Source organism: Coregonus lavaretus (genome assembly GCF_964263955.1).
Source record: "Coregonus lavaretus genome assembly, contig: HAP1_SCAFFOLD_3103, whole genome shotgun sequence".
NCBI classification, from domain to species: domain Eukaryota; kingdom Metazoa; phylum Chordata; class Actinopteri; order Salmoniformes; family Salmonidae; genus Coregonus; species Coregonus lavaretus.
In genome coordinates, this window is record NW_028160133.1 from 20,134 (window position 1) to 40,000 (window position 19,867).

The 19,867-nt window shown below is 45.5% G+C and overlaps 1 protein-coding gene across 1 annotated transcript in view; it reads left to right on the forward strand.

Moving 5' to 3' along the window:
- Positions 1 to 294: 294 nt before the first annotated feature.
- Positions 295 to 19,867, forward strand: part of LOC311122098 (myotubularin-related protein 12-like) — a gene marked incomplete at its 3' end in the record, with an annotated part of 41,389 nt that continues 21,816 nt past the window's right edge. Inside the window, exons 1-3 of the mRNA XM_084196510.1 lie at positions 295 to 464; positions 14,764 to 14,821; positions 15,018 to 15,157. Coding sequence (XP_084052636.1) covers positions 393 to 464; positions 14,764 to 14,821; positions 15,018 to 15,157 — 270 coding nt within the window. The remainder of the gene's footprint in view (positions 465 to 14,763; positions 14,822 to 15,017; positions 15,158 to 19,867) is intronic.

The window sequence follows — 19,867 nt, forward strand, 5'->3', positions numbered from 1 at the left end:
AGGAAGAGGAGCGGCACGTCCCAAATGAGGAAGGGGAGCGGCACGTCCCAAATGAGGAAGAGGAGCGGCACGTCCCAAATGAGGAAGAGGAGCGGCACGTCCCAAATGAGGAAGAGGAGCGGCACGTCCCAAATGAGGAAGAGGAGCGGCACGTCCCAAATGAGGAAGAGGAGCGGCACGTCCCAAATGAGGAAGAGGAGCGGCATAAATACAAGACCGAAAGCCGTTCTATCCAATAGAATCACGAGAATCACGTCGGACCCTCCTTGTCAAAAATGTATTCTCAGCCAATGTGAATGCTCGATGTTCAGTTGTCAAAGCAGGTTAATGTTCTGTTTTGCGTCCCGGTCAGAGCGGAGAAAGTGGTAGTTTGTTAGCTAGAAGTTCCAGACATGTTGAGTAGTTTGGGGAGCGCCGGTGGGAAGTCTACCAAGCCGTCCTTCGTTTCCTATGTGACGCCGGAGGTAAGTCTGTCCATGAAACGCTGCTGTATTAGCGGACGCCATGTGTGCATGTTGGATGAGATGGCTAAAAAGCCTGTCATTTCATACGGACTAGTTACCATAAATGCTATCTGGCTAGCTGACATGATTGGGACAGGGCGGGTTATGGTTCCTATAGCCGCCCGCAGCCCGTGAAACTAAAGTTTTAGGAAAAACAGCATTTCCAACCGATATGTAACTGTTTGTCCTGGAACAGAGTACTGTTTCTCTCCGGAGAATGGTGTGCCTTGTCATGTTTTCAATGACTGTAGGATAGTGTGCTTGATTTCTCCCTTCATATTTTGTCAGCAGACAACATTCAACTGTAACAGTGTTGTTGTTTTTTGTAAGGAGTCTTCCAGGCACTTCAAGATAAATTAAAACATTGTTACTCCTGACTCAGCTTTTTTGTGTTGTTGTTTTTTTACAGTGAGCTTGCGTGACTTTTCAACTGTCAGATCTGCATTGATTAGTCAGTCAAACTAGAAAACATAGATGGCAAACATGCAATACAATGTTGCTATTTCTCTATCCGTAAACACCATCTGAAATCATAGTAGATGAGTTATTATCCGGTATGGGAATCCACAAGCCATTATAGCATATATCCTATCTGAACTGTGGAAGTGTGGGAACAACACAACTTCCGTAGGAAACCTCAGCAGAAAGTGCAGAAGGCAGCATAATACTTTTTTTTGTAGGACATTTAACACGGGCAAGATGGAATATCTATTCTATTCAAGAACGCAACACAGTGTTGGCTAGAGAACAGCAGTCATTCAGCAATGAATTGTAGTCAAAATACCATGAAAGGAACAGTAACATACTGTTATCCCACGGTCGGGAAGTCATAGTTTTATGAACGTCACATGGCAGACCCAGTAGTCCATATTCGTGTGACACGGTAACGGCTGATGTCTGCAGTTTTGGCTCCCAAACACATATTAACCCAGCACAATAATACAGTTATGTGTATGTGGTAAGTCCCGTGTAGCTCAGTTGGTAGAGCATGGCGCTTGCAACGGCAGGGTTGTGGGTTCGATTCCCACGGGGGACCAGTATGGGGGGAGGAAAAAATAAAAAATGTATGCACTCACTTAACTGTAAGTCGCTCTGGATAAGAGCGTCTGCTAAATGACTTAAATGTTAAATGTGAGCAGAGAAGGCAAGCTCTGGGTCTTGTGACTCCTCGTGTGTCCTCTGAATGGCATCCTAGCTTATGGGAAGCTGACCTTAATGTAATGCTGAAAGGAGAGCAGCAGGGACATACTAAGGATATTTTACAAAGCAGTGGCGCTACATGGTTTAGTGAATATGTTTGAACAGCCTCAGTGATACAGTATCTCCTAATCAGGGGTCCCTGATGATGATGATGATGATGATGATGATGGTTCCATCCCTGTTTAGAGAGTAGTGGCTACACTTATCAAGGTCTCCGACAATGTGTTGTGTGAAGTGGGCTACGGGGCTGCACGCTACCCCAACTACCATTTTGATTATGATGAAGAGCAGCCAGTAACATGGTGGGGGCCAAAGTACACAACATAAAGTTCAGACGAGAAGAGCTGATTCACACAGCTGATAACAGAAGGGAAAACCATTGTTTCAATCAACATAATACGTTTGCAGTGTTCATCTTCCAAGTCGGCCATTGCCTTGATGTTGTAGGCCTATCTCTAATACTGCTTTCACAAAGTGTTTACAGTGTTTTGGGCAATGTTTATACACTACATGACCAAAAGTATGTGGACACCTGCTCGTCGAACGTCTCATTCCAAAATCGTGGGCATTAATATGGAGTTGGTCCCCCCCCCTTTGCTGCTATAACAGCCTCCACTCTTCTGGGAAGGCTTTCCACTAGATGTTGGAACATTGCTGCAGGCCCGTCAAGTTCTTCCACACCGATGTCAACAAACTATTTCTGTATGGTCCTCGCTTTGTGCACGGGGGCATTGTCATGCTGAAACAGGAAAGGGCCTTCCCCAAACTGTTGCCACAAAGTTGGAAGCACAGAATCGTCTAGAATGTCATTGTATGCTGTAGCGTTAAGATTTCCCTTCACTTGAACTAAGGGGCCTAACCCAAAATGAAAACAGCCCCAGACCATTATTCCTCCTCCGCCAAACTTTACAGTTGGCACTATGCATTGGGGCATGTAGCGTTCTCCTGGCATCCGCCAAACCCAGATTTGTCTGTCGGACTGCCAGATGGTGAAGCGTGATTCATCACTCCAGGCGGCGAGCTTTACACCACTCCAGCTGACGCTTGGCATTGCGCATGGTGATCTTAGGCTTGTGTGCGGCTGCTCGGCCACGGAAACCCATTTCATGAAGCTCCCGACAAAAAGTGATTGTGCTGATTTTGCTTCCAGACGCAGTTAGATTTTTTTTGCGCTTCAGCATTCGCCGGTCCCGTTCTGTAAGGTTGTGTGGCCTACCACTTCAGGGCTGAGCCGGCGTTGCTCCTAGAGGTTTCCACTTCACAATAACAGCACTTACAGTTGACCAGGGCAGCTCTAGCAGGGCAGATATTCAACGAACTGACATGTTGGAAAGGTGGCATCCTACGACGGTGCGAAGTTGAAAGTCACTGAGCTCTTCAGTATGGGCCATTCTACTGCCAATGTTTGTCTATGGAGATTGCATGGCTGTGTGCTCGATTTTATACACCTGTCAGTAACAGGTGTGGCTGAAATATATAATATAAATAATATAATAATAATAATAATATGCCATTTAGCAGACGCTTTTATCCAAAGCGACTTACAGTCATGTGTGCATACATTTTTACGTAAATATCTGAATCCACTCATTTGAAGGGGTGTCCACATACTTTTGTGTATATATAGTGTAAGAGGTAAAAGGATGTGTAATGTTTATATGACCCCCTTTATAAACAGGCCCATTTCTACCCCCTTTATAAACAGGCCCATTCCTACCCCCTTTATAAACAGGCCCATTTCTACCCCCTTTATAAACAGGCCCATTTCTACCCCCTTTATAAACAGGCCCATTCCTACCCCCTTTATAAACGGGCCCATTTCTACCCCCTTTATAAACGGGCCCATTTCTACCCCCTTTATAAACAGGCCCATTTCTACCCCCTTTATAAACGGGCCCATTTCTACCCCCTTTATAAACAGGCCCATTTCTACCCCCTTTATAAACAGGCCCATTTCTACCCTCTTTATAAACAGGCCCATTTCTACCACATTCTTGCCTGCATCTTTTATACGTCCCGTGCTGGAATGCCGACAGGCTGGGGACGAGTGGTAGTAGTGGTAGTAGATGTGGGTGGGGTCTATTTTTAATAAATCCATTGAGAATATACACCATCAAAAGGAAATCCATTATTAATTAGTTTAGGCAGGTCCTAAGAAACATTATAAGACTAAATAAAATGTATTTTCAAAAGAAAAGAAAAGAGCATATTTTGAGTTTAATTAGGTCTATGTTATGGGTCTGTGCAGCCATGGCTGACCATCCAAATGAAATCCGTAGTTCCTTATTTTGTTCATTAAACAGACAAGACACGCCCACCCGATCACGGTCAACACACACACAGTGTATTGGGAAAGTATTCAGACCCTTGACTTTTTCCACATTGTGTTACGTTACGGCCTTATTCTAAACTTGATTAAATAAGTAAAAATCCCCAGCAATCTACACACCAATACCCCATAATCGCAAAGCGAAAACAGGTTTTTAGACATTTTACCAAATGTATTAAAAACAGAAATACCTTATTTACATAAGTATCCCTTTGCTATGAGACTCGAAATTGAGCTCAGGTGCATCCTGTTTCCATTGATCAACTTGAGATGTTTCTACAACTTGATTGGAGTCCACCTGTGGTAAATTCAATTGATTGGACATGATTTGGAAAGGCACACACCTGTCTATATAAGGTCCCACAGTTGACAGTGCATGTCAGAGCAAAAACCAAGCCATGAGGTTGAAGGAATTGTCCGTAGAGCTCGGAGACAGGATTGTGTCGAGGCACAGATCTGGGGAAGGGTACCAAAAACATTCTGCAGCATTTGAAGGTCCCCAAGAACACAATGGCCTCCATCATTCTTAAATGGAAGAAGTTTGGAACCACCAAGACTTTTCCTAGAGCTGGCCGCCCAGCCAGCCAAACTGAACAATCGGGGAGAAGGGCCTTGGGTCAGGGAGGTGACCAAGAACCCGATGGTCACTCTGACAAAGCAGCACTCCACCAATGAGGAGTGACCAGACGAAAGCCATTCCTCAGTAAAAGGCACATGACAGCCCGCTTGGAGTTTGACAAAAGGCACCTAAAGGATTCTCAGACCATGAGAAACAAGATTCTCTAGTCTGATGAATCCAAGATGAAACGCTTTGGCCTGAATGCCAAGCGTCACGTCTGGAGGAAACCTGGCACCATCCCTACGGTGAAGCATGGTGGTGGCAGCATCATGCTGTGGGGATGTTTTTCAGCGGCAGGGACTGGGAGACTAGTCAGGATCGAGGGAAAGATGAACGGAGCAAAGTACAGAGAGATCCTTGATGAAAACCTGCTCCAGGGCGCTCAGGACCTCAGACTGGGGTGAAGGTTCACCTTCCAATAGGACAACGACCCTAAGCACACAGCCAAGACAACGCCCGAATCTCTGAATGTCCTTGAGTGGCCCAGCCAGAGCCCGGACTTGAACCCGACATTCAGAGACTCCTGCTTTTATTTTTTTATCCACGTTTCATCTCTTTCCTCCACTTTGTTAGGGAGCAGGCGTAGGTTCTTACATCGAAAGTATCTTCATCATGATACCGATAGAAAATAATAGCAATCTATATTTTCAAAAGCATGTGAGTCTGTCGATTGAGCAAAATAATAGGCCTACTCTTGATTTAGGCTACATTATAGCATGCTAAATGTTTCTGATCAGTGACAGATGAACACTTGATTTAGGCTACATTATAGCATGCTAAATGTTTCTGATCAGTGACAGATTAACTTCTTGATTTAGGCTACATTATAGCATGCTAAATGTTTCTGATCAGTGACAGATGAGCTATACCACCTCCAGTTGCCTGGCCAGAAACCAATGAACCAAATAGCCTATAGAGACGGAGGTTCAGTGAAACAAAATCACATTGATTGAGGCAAGTCAGTGGAGTCACAGACTTCTGGTCGGGAGGAGGCCTGGGTTACTAAACGACTGTGACTGAAGAGCAAAATAATCCACTTTTCAAACTACATAACATGTAAAAATGTTCTGATAACCGATCCAACTAGACCAGATGATCATGAGGAGCACTCACCTCATTTTAGCTCAAATGTTACCAGTCTAATTGTAGCCTGACCAATATCCAAACAGAGATTCAGTGAAAACAAAAATCTGACGTATTGATTTATCAATAGGAGTCCCCACGCTGTGATTATCAATAGGAGTCCCCACGCTGTGATTATCAATAGGAGTCCCCACGCTGTGATTATCAATAGGAGTCCCCACGCTGTGATTATCAATAGGAGTCCCCACGCTGTGATTATCAATAGGAGTCCCCACGCTGTGATTATCAATAGGAGTCCCCACGCTGTGATGGCGGTGCTGATATTCGCATCTACACTGAACAAAATATAAATGCAACAATTCCAAAGATTTTACTGAGTTACAGTTCATATAAGGAAATCAGTCAATTGAAATACATTCATTAGGCCCTAATTTATGGATTTCACATGACTGGGAATACAGATGTTCCCTTTATCTAATATTAGGTTTTGGTTGAAGATCTGATAACAATCAGTATCGCAAATATGCAAAAGTGGAGAAAATTAGAAAGGGGGCAAATACTTTTTCATAGCACTGTATGTAGTGAGGGCCAGCCAATGAGAGCGTACAGGTCACAATGGTGGGTAGTATATGGGGCTTTGGTGACAAAACGGATGGCAGTGTGATAGACTACATCCAATTTGCTGAGTAGAGTGTTGGAAGCTATTTTGTAAATGACATCGCCAAAGTCAAGGATCGGTAGGATAGTCAGTTTTACGAGGGCATGTTTGGCAGCATGAGTGAAGGAGGCTTTGTTGCGAAATAGGAAGCCGATTCTAGATTTAACTTTGGATTGGAGATGCTTAATGTGAGTCTGGAAGGAGAATTTACGGTCTAACCAGACACCTACAGTGGGGAGAACAAGTATTTGATACACTGACGATTTTGCAGGTTTTCCTACTTACAAAGCATGTAGAGGTCTGTAATTTTTATCATAGGTACACTTCAACTGTGAGAGACGGAAAATCAAAAATCCAGAAAATCACATTGTATGATTTTTAAGTAATTCATTTGCATTTTATTGCATGACATAAGTATTTGATACATCAGAAAAGCAGAACTTAATATTTGGTACAGAAACCTTTGTTTGCAATTACAGAGATCATACGTTTCCTGTAGGTCTTGACCAGGTTTGCACACACTGCAGCAAGGATTTTGTCCCACTCCTCCATACAGACCTTCTCCAGATCCTTCAGGTTTCGGGGCTGTCGCTGGCCAATACGGACTTTCAGCTCCCTCCAAAGATTTTCTATTGGGTTCAGGTCTGGAGACTGGCTAGGCCACTCCAGGACCTTGAGATGCTTCTTACGGAGCCACTCCTTAGTTGCCCTGGCTGTGTGTTTCGGGTCGTTGTCATGCTGGAAGACCCAGCCACGACCCATCTTCAATGCTCTTACTGAGGGAAGGAGGTTGTTGGCCAAGATCTCGCGATACATGGCCCCATCCATCCTCCCCTCAATACGGTGCAGTCGTCCTGTCCCCTTTGCAGAAAAGCATCCCCAAAGAATGATGTTTCCACCTCAATGCTTCACGGTTGGGATGGTGTTCTTGGGGTTGTACTCATCCTTCTTCTTCCTCCAAACACGGCGAGTGGAGTTTAGACCAAAAAGCTCAATTTTTGTCTCATCAGACCACATGACCTTCTCCCATTCCTCCTCTGGATCATCCAGATGGTCATTGGCAAACTTCAGACGGGCCTGGACATGCGCTGGCTTGAGCAGGGGGACCTTGCGTGCGCTGCAGGATTTTAATCCATGACGGCGTAGTGTGTTACTAATGGTTTTCTTTGAGACTGTGGTCCCAGCTCTCTTCAGGTCATTGACCAGGTCCTGCCGTGTAGTTCTGGGCTGATACCTCACCTTCCTCATGATCATTGATGCCCCACGAGGTGAGATCTTGCATGGAGCCCCAGACCGAGGGTGATTGACCGTCATCTTGAACTTCTTCAATTTTCTATTAATTGCGCCAACAGTTGTTGCCTTCTCAACAAGCTGCTTGCCTATTGTCCTGTAGCCCATCCCAGCCTTGTGCAGGTCTACAATTTTATCCCTGATGTCCTTACACAGCTCTCTGGTCTTGGCCATTGTGGAGAGGTTGGAGTCTGTTTGATTGAGTGTGTGGACAGGTGTCTTTTATACAGGTAATGAGTTCAAACAGGTGCAGGTAATGAGTGGAGAACAGGAGGGCTTCTTAAAGAAAAACTAACAGGTCTGTGAGACCCAGAATTCTTACTGGTTGGTAGGTGATCAAATACTTATGTCATGCAATAAAATGCAAATGAATTACTTAAAAATCATACAATGTGATTTTCTGGATTTTTGTTTTAGATTCCATCTCTCACAGTTGAAGTGTACCTATGATAAAAAATTACAGACCTCTACATGCTTTGTAAGTAGGAAAACCTGCAAAATCGGCAGTGTATCAAATACTTGTTCTCCCCACTGTAGGTATTTGTTGTTGTCCACATATTCTAAGTCAGACCCGCCGAGAGTAGTGATTCTAGTCGGGCGGGCGGGTGCAAGCAGCGTTCGATTGAAGAGCATGCATTTAGTTTTACTAGCGTTTAAGAGCATTTGGAGGCTACGGAAGGAGTGTTGTATGGCATTGAAGCTCGTTTCGAGGTTTGTTAACACAGTGTCCAATGAAGGGCCAGATGTATACAAAATGGTGTCGTCTGCGTAGAGGTGGATCTGAGAGTCACCAGCAGCAAGAGCGACATCATTGATATACACTGAGAAAAGTGTCGGCCCGAGAATTGAACCCTGTGGCACCCCCATAGAGACTGCCAGAGGTCCAGACAACAGGCCCTCCGATTTGAGACATTGAACTCTATCTGATAAGTAGTTGGTGAACCAGGTGAGGCAGTCATTTGAGAAACCAAGGCTATTTAGTCTGCCAATAAGAATGCGGTGATTGACGGAGTCGAAAGCCTTGGCCAGGTCGATGAAGACGGCTGCACAGTACCGTCTTTTATCGATCGCGGTTATAATATCGTTTAGGACCTTTAGCGTGGCTGAGTTGCACCCATGACCAGCTCAGAAACCAGATTGCATAGCGGAGAAGGTACGGTGGGATTCGAAATGGTCGGTGATCTGTTTGTTAACTTGGCTTTCAAATACTTTCGAAAGGCAGGGCAGGATGGATATAGGTCTGTAACAATTTGGATCTAGAGTGTCACCCCCTTTACATTTACATTTTACATTTTAGTCATTTAGCAGACGCTCTTATCCAGAGCGACTTACAGTTAGTGAATACATATTTATTTTTATTTTTTATACTGGCCCCCCGTGGGAATCGAACCCACAACCCTGGCGTTGCAAACGCCACGCTCTATCAACTGAGCTACATCCCTGCCGGCCATTCCCTCCCCTACCCTGGACGACGCTGGGCCAATTGTGCGCCGCCCCATGGGTCTCCCGGTCGCGGCCGGCTGCGACAGAGCCTGGATTCGAACCAGGATCTCTAGTGGCACAGTTAGCACTGCGATGCAGTGCCTTAGACCACTGCGCCACTCAGGATCCCGTTGAAGAGGGGGATGACCGCGGCAGCTTTCCAATCTCTGGGGATCTCAGACGATACGAAAGAGAGGTTGAACAGGCTGGTAATAGGGGGTGCGACAATTTCGGCGGCTAATTTTAGAAAGAAAGGGTCCAGATTGTCTAGCCCAGCTGATTTGTAGGGGTCCAGATTTTGCAGCTCTTTCAGAACATCAGCTGTCTGAATTTGTGTGAAGGAGAAGCGGGGGGGGGGCATGGGCAAGTTGCAGCGGAGGGGGCAGAGCTGGTGGCCGGGGTAGTGGTAGCCAGGTGGAAAGCAATTTGATACATTCCTTCAATTGCATTAGGCAACTTTATTCCAATATTTTTGTTATTCAGTGATATTTATTACCACAGTCATTCTTTATGGATCCATCCAGTTGTGGTTTAAGAAAACAGTGCATGCTTAGTGGTGGGCAATGCGAAGAGCTGGGCGACGTGACATGGCTTGCAAAGTTGAGAACTGGCATGAGGACATTATCAGGGTGCTGCCTAGCAACCATGAAGACTTTAAGAGCGTAGTGCGTTCCTCCTCAGCATTACGGCTACGTTTCATACTAAACCGTAGGCAGAACTTTACTGAAATTAATACTAAGTCGTTTGGAGGAAATCAACGTTTTGGCTTTGATACCGGCAATACCTTTCAGATATAAAGAAAAGGTGGAAAAAAGTTGACGGTATGGTAAAGTTGACGGTATGGTAAAGTTGACGGTATGGTAAAGTTGGTGGTATGGTAAAGTTGGCGGGGGAAATGTATTGGTATGAAAGGGATCTAACTGAATGTAGGGCTATGACCCTGGGTATTGGACTCCTCTCTCTAACTGGATATTTACAGGGCTACATTTTACCATCTCACACACATTCCAATATTCAATCCATTTGTAAATAAAATGGGACTCTGTTTTACTACCAAGAGGAATATCCCACTCTCTGGCCACTCTCCAGTGTGCAGCTCAATAAGGCCTGGATGTTGTAGGCTCATATCTCTGACTGAATATAGGGCTGCGTTTGACTATCTCACATTAGCTAAGCCTAGCTGCGTCTTTAGATGGAAATAGGAGGAGGGCTGCAGTTCAGATACTAATACAGAAATAGTTGACTTCCTCTGTGAGGCCAGAAGTGTCAACAGTATCAGGAAACCAGCAGTGTGCAGTAGCCCACAGCTTTAAAACCAGCCTTATCGATGGTCACAGCTTTAAAACGAGCCTTATCGATGGTCACAGCTTTAAAACGAGCCTTATCGATGGTCACAGCTTTAAAACGAGCCTTATCGATGGTCACAGCTTTAAAACGAGCCTTAACTATGGTCACAGCATTAAAATTAACAATAATAATTAATAATAATAATAATAATATGCCATTTAGCAGACGCTTTTATCCAAAGCGACTTACAGTCATGTGCGCATACATTTTTACGTATGAGTGGTCCCGGGGATCGAACCCACTACCCTGGCGTTGCAAGCGCCATGCTCTACCAATTGGGCTACAGAGCTTTAAAATGATCCTTATCTATGGTCACAGCATTAAAATGAAAATTAACTATGGTCACAGCTTTAAAATTAGTATTATCTATGGCAGGGGGGAACTCAACTACTATTTGAGAAGGTCCAGAGACACCAATGTCCTGGGTGATAAAGGTCCGGATGGAGATGGTCCTTTATCAGCACCAATGTCCTGGGTGATAAAGGTCCGGATGGAGATCGTCCTTTATCAGCGTAGTAACCAACATAGTCGTCTACGACTTAGGAAACATGTTGTTATATAAAATGCACATTTAAATACATTAAATGACTAAGAATTTGAATTAATTACAACTTCTTTCAAATGTAAACATGTGCAACATTGCATCAACATTGCTGAAGAACAGAAGTGGTTGCATAATTGTCTATACAAAAAGTGCATTGGCCTTGAATTATTATTATTATTATTATTATTATTATTAATTTAAAATAAAGTGCATGTTTTCTGGAGATCAAAGGAGAGTTTAACTAAAATAATAATCTGAATGAACAGAACATCACTGTGAGCCATGCAATATTCATGTATAAGTCCCTCTGGGCCTTGCCTTGCAGTAATGAGAGAAATTACACTTTCTGTCTCCTGCCAATGCTTTGAACTTTGGCACAAATGGTGTGAGAGAAACTCTGAGACACTGGTGCAGGTGTTCATTGGTGAGCCTGGTGCGGTATTTGTTTTTTAATAAAGTTCATTGTGGAGAAGGCAGATTCACAGCTGTCTGTGGATCCAAACATGGTCAGGATGTGTAGCGCCAGCTGTCTGTGGAGCCAAACATGGTCAGGATGTGTAGCGCCAGCTGTCTGTGGATCCAAACATGGTCAGGATGTGTAGCGCCAGCTGTCTGTGGATCCAAACATGGTCTGGATGTGTAGCGCCAGCTGTCTGTGGAGCCAAACATGGTCTGGATGTGTAGCGCCAGCTGTCTGTGGAGCCAAACATGGTCCGGATGTGTAGCGCCAGTTTCCTGAACAGGGACATCAGCTGCAGGCGCCATCTTTCCCCAGAAAGGGACAGGGTCATTCAGAGCCAATCACCAGCCGGCTCCTTCAAAGCCAATCACCAGCCGGCTCCTTCAGAGCCAATCACCAGCCGGCTCCTTCAGAGCCAATCACCAGCCGGCTCCTTCAAAGCCAATCACCAGCCGGCTCCTTCAGAGCCAATCACCAGCCGGCTCCTTCAGAGCCAATCACCAGCCGGCTCCTTCAGAGCCAATCACCAGCCTGCTCCTTCAAAGCCAATCACCAGCCGGCTCCTTCAAAGCCAATCACCAGCCGGCTCCTTCAAAGCCAATCACCAGCCGGCTCCTTCAGAGCCAATCACCAGCCGGCTCCTTCAGAGCCAATCACCAGCCGGCTCCTTCAGAGCCAATCACCAGCCGGCTCCTTCAGAGCCAATAACCAGCCGGCTCCTTCAGAGCCAATCACCAGCCTGCTCCTTCAGAGCCAATCACCAGCCGGCTCCTTCAGAGCCGATCACCAGCCGGCTCCTTCAAAGCCAATCACCAGCCGGCTCCTTCAAAGCCGCATTTTCTTGCAGCTCAATCAACTCCATTTGCAGTGATGCAGCATCAACCCATCTGAAGATCTGTTTTGCTTCTTCTGACAACTTTGTCAAATTTGTGACCAAGAAGGTGGTTCTGGATGAGCAGCAGCAGTTCTCCTCCAACAGTGAAGTCATCAAAGCGAGCCTTGAAGTTCTCCATCAGCTTCTGGATGAAATCAACCTGGTTGGGAACATCTTTGTCTCTCTGCATTTGCACCGGAAGATTTCTGTCAGCATCCCTTTGATGGCCTCATGGATATCCTCTCCCCGTGTGTGTGCTTCTAGATTTGTTAAGCCCAACAGCTCCTCACAGAATACCTTCTTTGTTTCGTTATAAAATCTGACCCAACACCAGAAGCTGGGCATTATCAGTGTTATCTGTTAATTCATCCTAATGAAATGCATGGTGCATTCTGAATGGCCTCATCAAGTTGTGAAGTTTTAATATTCAGCTAATATTTCAGTTCTCCTCATGGCTGTGGGATCTGTTTTGATCTTTTCTCTGAGCTCATCTTTTTGTTTACCTTCAAGCAAGGTGTCAGAAACTTCACACATGCATTATTTGCATTATCTCAGCATCTGAAAATGTTTTTTGTTGTTGTGTTTTTCCAAAACCAAGTTATCCTCAGTGAACACTCCATTGCACGTTGTTGGGCTGTCAGGGAATTGACAAGGATTTTGGTGGACGTCTCATATTGGGATTTGAGTTGGTTAATCTAGTTTGTTCTCACCTCCGTGTTCAGGGGATACGTCTGATCCAATTTACTATGCCTGGTGTCATAATGGTGCTTAACATGGGCACTTTTCAGGAGAGCTACGACTCACTGCATATCAGGCATCATATCATATATCAGGCATCATGCCATATTATATCAGGCATCTTATCATATTTACATTTACATTTTAGTCATTTAGCAGACGCTCTTATCCAGACGCTCTTATCCTTACAGTTAGTGAGTGCATACATTATTTTATTTTTATTTTTTCATACTGGCCCCACGTGGGAATCGAACCCACAACCCTGGCTTTGCAAACGCCATGCTCTACCAACTGAGCTACATCCCTGCCGGCCATTCGCTCCCCTACTCTGGACGACGCTGGGCCAATTGTGCGCCGCCCCATGGGCATCATATCATATATCATGTCAGGCATCATATCATATATCATATATCATGTCAGGCATCATATCATATATCAGGCATCAAATCAGATAAGATATCATATCAGGCATCATATCATATATCAGGCATCATATCATATATCATGTCAGGCACATTGGTTTTGTGCTAGTTGGAGGGAGAATGAATGAATACTGTTCTGTCCACTTGTCTTTGAATATGTGGTTTTCAGAGTCAACTTGTCAATTTTTTTAGCCATATTACCAAAGATCCTGGTAACTAAGCTCCTATCTGTGATATTAACAGGGAGAGGGACGAGGGGGAGAGGGAGAGGGACGAGGGGGAGAGGGACGAGGGGAGAGGGACGAGGGGGGGAGGGGGAGAGGGACGAGGGGGAGAGGGACGAGGGGGAGAGGGGAGGGGGGAGAGGGACGAGGGGGAGAGGGAGAGGGGGGAGGGGAGGGGGGAGAGGGACGAGGGGGAGAGGGAGAGGGAGAGGGACGAGGGGAGAGGGACGAGGGGAGAGGGACGAGGGAGAGGTTACTGAGTTAGAGTGGCCGCTGCGCCCGGTTTTCTAAAACGGTCAAAAAATAATGCGATGTTGTCCGGTCCGGATTGACCCTTCTCTGGGGAACGCGGTCCGCCAGTTGAGTTTGGCTTGTCTATGGTCACAGCTTTAAAATGAGCCTTAACTATGGACACGGCTATACAATGAGCCTTATCTATGGCCACAGCTTTAAAATTAGCCTTATCTATGGCCACAGCTTTAAAATGAGCCTTATCTATGGCCACAGCATTAAAATTAGCCTTATCTATGGCCACAGCTTTAAAATTAGCCTTATCTATGGCCACGGTTTTACACAGAACCAGAAGCTATTATTATTTTATGGTACATTTTACCCACTTTTCTCTCCAATGTTGTGATATCCAAATGGTAGTTACAGTCTTGTCCCATCGCTGCAACTCCCTTACGAACTCGGGATCGAACCCGGATCTGTAGTGACGCCTCAAGCACTGCAGTGCCTTAGACCGCTGCACCACAGACCGTTGCGCCACAGACCGTTGCGCCACTCGCGAGGCCAACCAGAAGCAAGCTAGAAGGAATTTCAAAACCAGACTACCTTGTTCGTTGTCAAGAGAGATGATGAAACCATGTCATTACGTTAGAGGACGTCCTTTTGAATGAGCCATTTTAGTTTGTATTCTTATATATATTTTACTATCATAGAGGTAGTAAACTGATAATGAAAATGTTGTTTTGTCATTGTTTCACACAGGAAATCAAGTCAGAGAAGGAACACTCCAGAAAAGAGAAACATCCAGACTTGTTACCAGGTGCATCTGGATAAATTCCTCCTCTCCACAGAACTTGGAATTGCCTCGATGATTGACAAATTGGCATCAAGTTGATTTGCTCATAACTTTCCTGTCTCTGTCTGTCTGTCTCTGTCTGTCTGTCTCTGGGTCTGTCTCTGTCTCTGTCTGTCTGTCTCTGTCTGTCTGTCTCTGTGTCTGTCTGGACCATCCCCAGGCGAGGTGGTGTTCTGCAGTGCCAGCACAGTGTTGAAGTACACTCAGGATGACCTGTCACAGCGAGGCGTCTTCGGGGCGCTGCTCTGCACCAACTTTAGAGTGTCCTTTGTCAGCGACGAGGCGCCCGCTGAGGAGATGGTGAGTACCGGCGTCACGTTGAATAACGGACAGTTTGATAGGTCACTTCATCATGGACACTTCAGACTCTTCCTCTGAACCTGACACACTTCAGACTAATGACTCTTCCTCTGAACCTGACACACTTCAGACTAATGACTCTTCCTCTGAACCTGACACACTTCAGACTAATGACTCTTCCTCTGAACCAGACACACTTCAGACTAATGACTCTTCCTCTGAACCAGACACACTTCAGACTAATGACTCTTCCTCTGAACCAGACACACTTCAGACTAATGGCTCTTCCTCTGAACCAGACACACTTCAGACTCTTCCTCTGAACCTGACACACTTCAGACTAATGACTCTTCCTCTGAACCAGACACACTTCAGACTCTTCCTCTGAACCTGACACACTTCAGACTAATGGCTCTTCCTCTGAACCAGACACACTTCAGACTAATGGCTCTTCCTCTGAACCAGACACACTTCAGACTAATGACTCTTCCTCTGAACCAGACACACTTCAGACTAATGGCTCTTCCTCTGAACCAGACACACTTCAGACTAATGGCTCTTCCTCTGAACCTGACACACTTCAGACTAATGGCTCTTCCTCTGAACCAGACACACTTCAGACTAATGGCTCTTCCTCTGAACCAGACACACTTCAGACTAATGACTCTTCCTCTGAACCAGACACACTTCAGACTAATGGCTCTTCCTCTGAACCAGACACACTTCAGACTAATGACTCTTCCTTTGAACCAGACACACTTCAGACTAATGACTCTTCCTCTGAACCTGACACACTTCAGACTCTTCCTCTGAACCAGACACACTTCAGACTAATGACTCTTCCTCTGAACCTGACACACTTCAGACTAATGACTCTTCCTCTGAACCAGACACACTTCAGACTAATGACTCTTCCTCTGAACCAGACACACTTCAGACTAATGACTCTTCCTCTGAACCAGACACACTTCAGACTAATGACTCTTCCTCTGAACCTGACACACTTCAGACTAATGACTCTTCCTCTGAACCAGACACACTTCAGACTAATGACTCTTCCTCTGAACCAGACACACTTCAGACTCTTCCTCTGAACCAGACACACTTCAGACTAATGACTCTTCCTCTGAACCTGACACACTTCAGACTCTTCCTCTGAACCAGACACACTTCAGACTAATGACTCTTCCTCTGAACCTGACACACTTCAGACTCTTCCTCTGAACCAGACACACTTCAGACTAATGACTCTTCCTCTGAACCTGACACACTTCAGACTAATGACTCTTCCTCTGAACCAGACACACTTCAGACTAATGACTCTTCCTCTGAACCAGACACACTTCAGACTCTTCCTCTGAACCAGACACACTTCAGACTAATGACCCTTCCTCTGAACCAGACACACTTCAGACTAATGACTCTTCCTCTGAACCTGACACACTTCAGACTCTTCCTCTGAACCAGACACACTTCAGACTAATGACCCTTCCTCTGAACCTGACACACTTCAGACTAATGACTCTTCCTCTGAACCAGACACACTTCAGACTAATGACTCTTCCTCTGAACCAGACACACTTCAGACTAATGACTCTTCCTCTGAACCTGACACACTTCAGACTAATGACTCTTCCTCTGAACCAGACACACTTCAGACTAATGACTCTTCCTCTGAACCAGACACACTTCAGACTAATGACTCTTCCTCTGAACCTGACACACTTCAGACTAATGGCTCTTCCTCTGAACCAGACACACTTCAGACTAATGACTCTTCCTCTGAACCAGACACACTTCAGACTAATGACTCTTCCTCTGAACCAGACACACTTCAGACTAATGACTCTTCCTCTGAACCTGACACACTTCAGACTAATGACTCTTCCTCTGAACCAGACACACTTCAGACTAATGGCTCTTCCTCTGAACCAGACACACTTCAGACTCTTCCTCTGAACCTGACACACTTCAGACTAATGGCTCTTCCTCTGAACCAGACACACTTCAGACTAATGGCTCTTCCTCTGAACCAGACACACTTCAGACTCTTCCTCTGAACCTGACACACTTCAGACTCTTCCTCTGAACCTGACACACTTCAGACTAATGACTCTTCCTCTGAACCAGACACACTTCAGACTCTTCCTCTGAACCAGACACACTTCAGACTAATGACTCTTCCTCTGAACCAGACACACTTCAGACTAATGACTCTTCCTCTGAACCTGACACACTTCAGACTAATGACTCTTCCTCTGAATCAGACACACTTCAGACTCTTCCTCTGAACCAGACACACTTCAGACTCTTCCTCTGAACCAGACACACTTCAGACTAATGACTCTTCCTCTGAACCAGACACACTTCAGACTCTTCCTCTGAACCAGACACACTTCAGACTAATGACTCTTCCTCTGAACCAGACACACTTCAGACTCTTCCTCTGAACCAGACACACTTCAGACTAATGACTCTTCCTCTGAACCAGACACACTTCAGACTCTTCCTCTGAACCAGACACACTTCAGACTAATGACTCTTCCTCTGAACCAGACACACTTCAGACTCTTCCTCTGAACCAGACACACTTCAGACTAATGACTCTTCCTCTGAACCAGACACACTTCAGACTAATGGCTCTTCCTCTGAACCAGACACACTTCAGACTAATGACTCTTCCTCTGAACCTGACACACTTCAGACTCTTCCTCTGAACCAGACACACTTCAGACTAATGACGCTTCCTCTGAACCTGACACACTTCAGACTAATGACTCTTCCTCTGAACCTGACACACTTCAGACTCTTCCTCTGAACCAGACACACTTCAGACTAATGACTCTTCCTCTGAACCAGACACACTTCAGACTAATGGCTCTTCCTCTGAACCAGACACACTTCAGACTAATGACTCTTCCTCTGAACCTGACACACTTCAGACTCTTCCTCTGAACCAGACACACTTCAGACTAATGACGCTTCCTCTGAACCTGACACACTTCAGACTAATGACTCTTCCTCTGAACCAGACACACTTCAGACTCTTCCTCTGAACCTGACACACTTCAGACTAATGGCTCTTCCTCTGAACCAGACACACTTCAGACTAATGGCTCTTCCTCTGAACCAGACACACTTCAGACTAATGACTCTTCCTCTGAACCAGACACACTTCAGACTAATGGCTCTTCCTCTGAACCAGACACACTTCAGACTAATGGCTCTTCCTCTGAACCTGACACACTTCAGACTAATGGCTCTTCCTCTGAACCAGACACACTTCAGACTAATGGCTCTTCCTCTGAACCAGACACACTTCAGACTAATGGCTCTTCCTCTGAACCAGACACACTTCAGACTAATGGCTCTTCCTCTGAACCAGACACACTTCAGACTAATGACTCTTCCTTTGAACCAGACACACTTCAGACTAATGACTCTTCCTCTGAACCTGACACACTTCAGACTCTTCCTCTGAACCAGACACACTTCAGACTAATGACTCTTCCTCTGAACCTGACACACTTCAGACTAATGACTCTTCCTCTGAACCAGACACACTTCAGACTAATGACTCTTCCTCTGAACCAGACACACTTCAGACTAATGACTCTTCCTCTGAACCAGACACACTTCAGACTAATGACTCTTCCTCTGAACCTGACACACTTCAGACTAATGACTCTTCCTCTGAACCAGACACACTTCAGACTAATGACTCTTCCTCTGAACCAGACACACTTCAGACTCTTCCTCTGAACCAGACACACTTCAGACTAATGACTCTTCCTCTGAACCTGACACACTTCAGACTCTTCCTCTGAACCAGACACACTTCAGACTAATGACTCTTCCTCTGAACCTGACACACTTCAGACTCTTCCTCTGAACCAGACACACTTCAGACTAATGACTCTTCCTCTGAACCTGACACACTTCAGACTAATGACTCTTCCTCTGAACCAGACACACTTCAGACTCTTCCTCTGAACCAGACACACTTCAGACTAATGGCTCTTCCTCTGAACCAGACACACTTCAGACTAATGACTCTTCCTCTGAACCTGACACACTTCAGACTCTTCCTCTGAACCAGACACACTTCAGACTAATGACCCTTCCTCTGAACCTGACACACTTCAGACTAATGACTCTTCCTCTGAACCAGACACACTTCAGACTAATGACTCTTCCTCTGAACCAGACACACTTCAGACTAATGACTCTTCCTCTGAACCTGACACACTTCAGACTAATGACTCTTCCTCTGAACCAGACACACTTCAGACTAATGACTCTTCCTCTGAACCAGACACACTTCAGACTAATGACTCTTCCTCTGAACCTGACACACTTCAGACTAATGGCTCTTCCTCTGAACCAGACACACTTCAGACTAATGACTCTTCCTCTGAACCAGACACACTTCAGACTAATGACTCTTCCTCTGAACCAGACACACTTCAGACTAATGACTCTTCCTCTGAACCTGACACACTTCAGACTAATGACTCTTCCTCTGAACCAGACACACTTCAGACTAATGGCTCTTCCTCTGAACCAGACACACTTCAGACTCTTCCTCTGAACCTGACACACTTCAGACTAATGGCTCTTCCTCTGAACCAGACACACTTCAGACTAATGGCTCTTCCTCTGAACCAGACACACTTCAGACTCTTCCTCTGAACCTGACACACTTCAGAC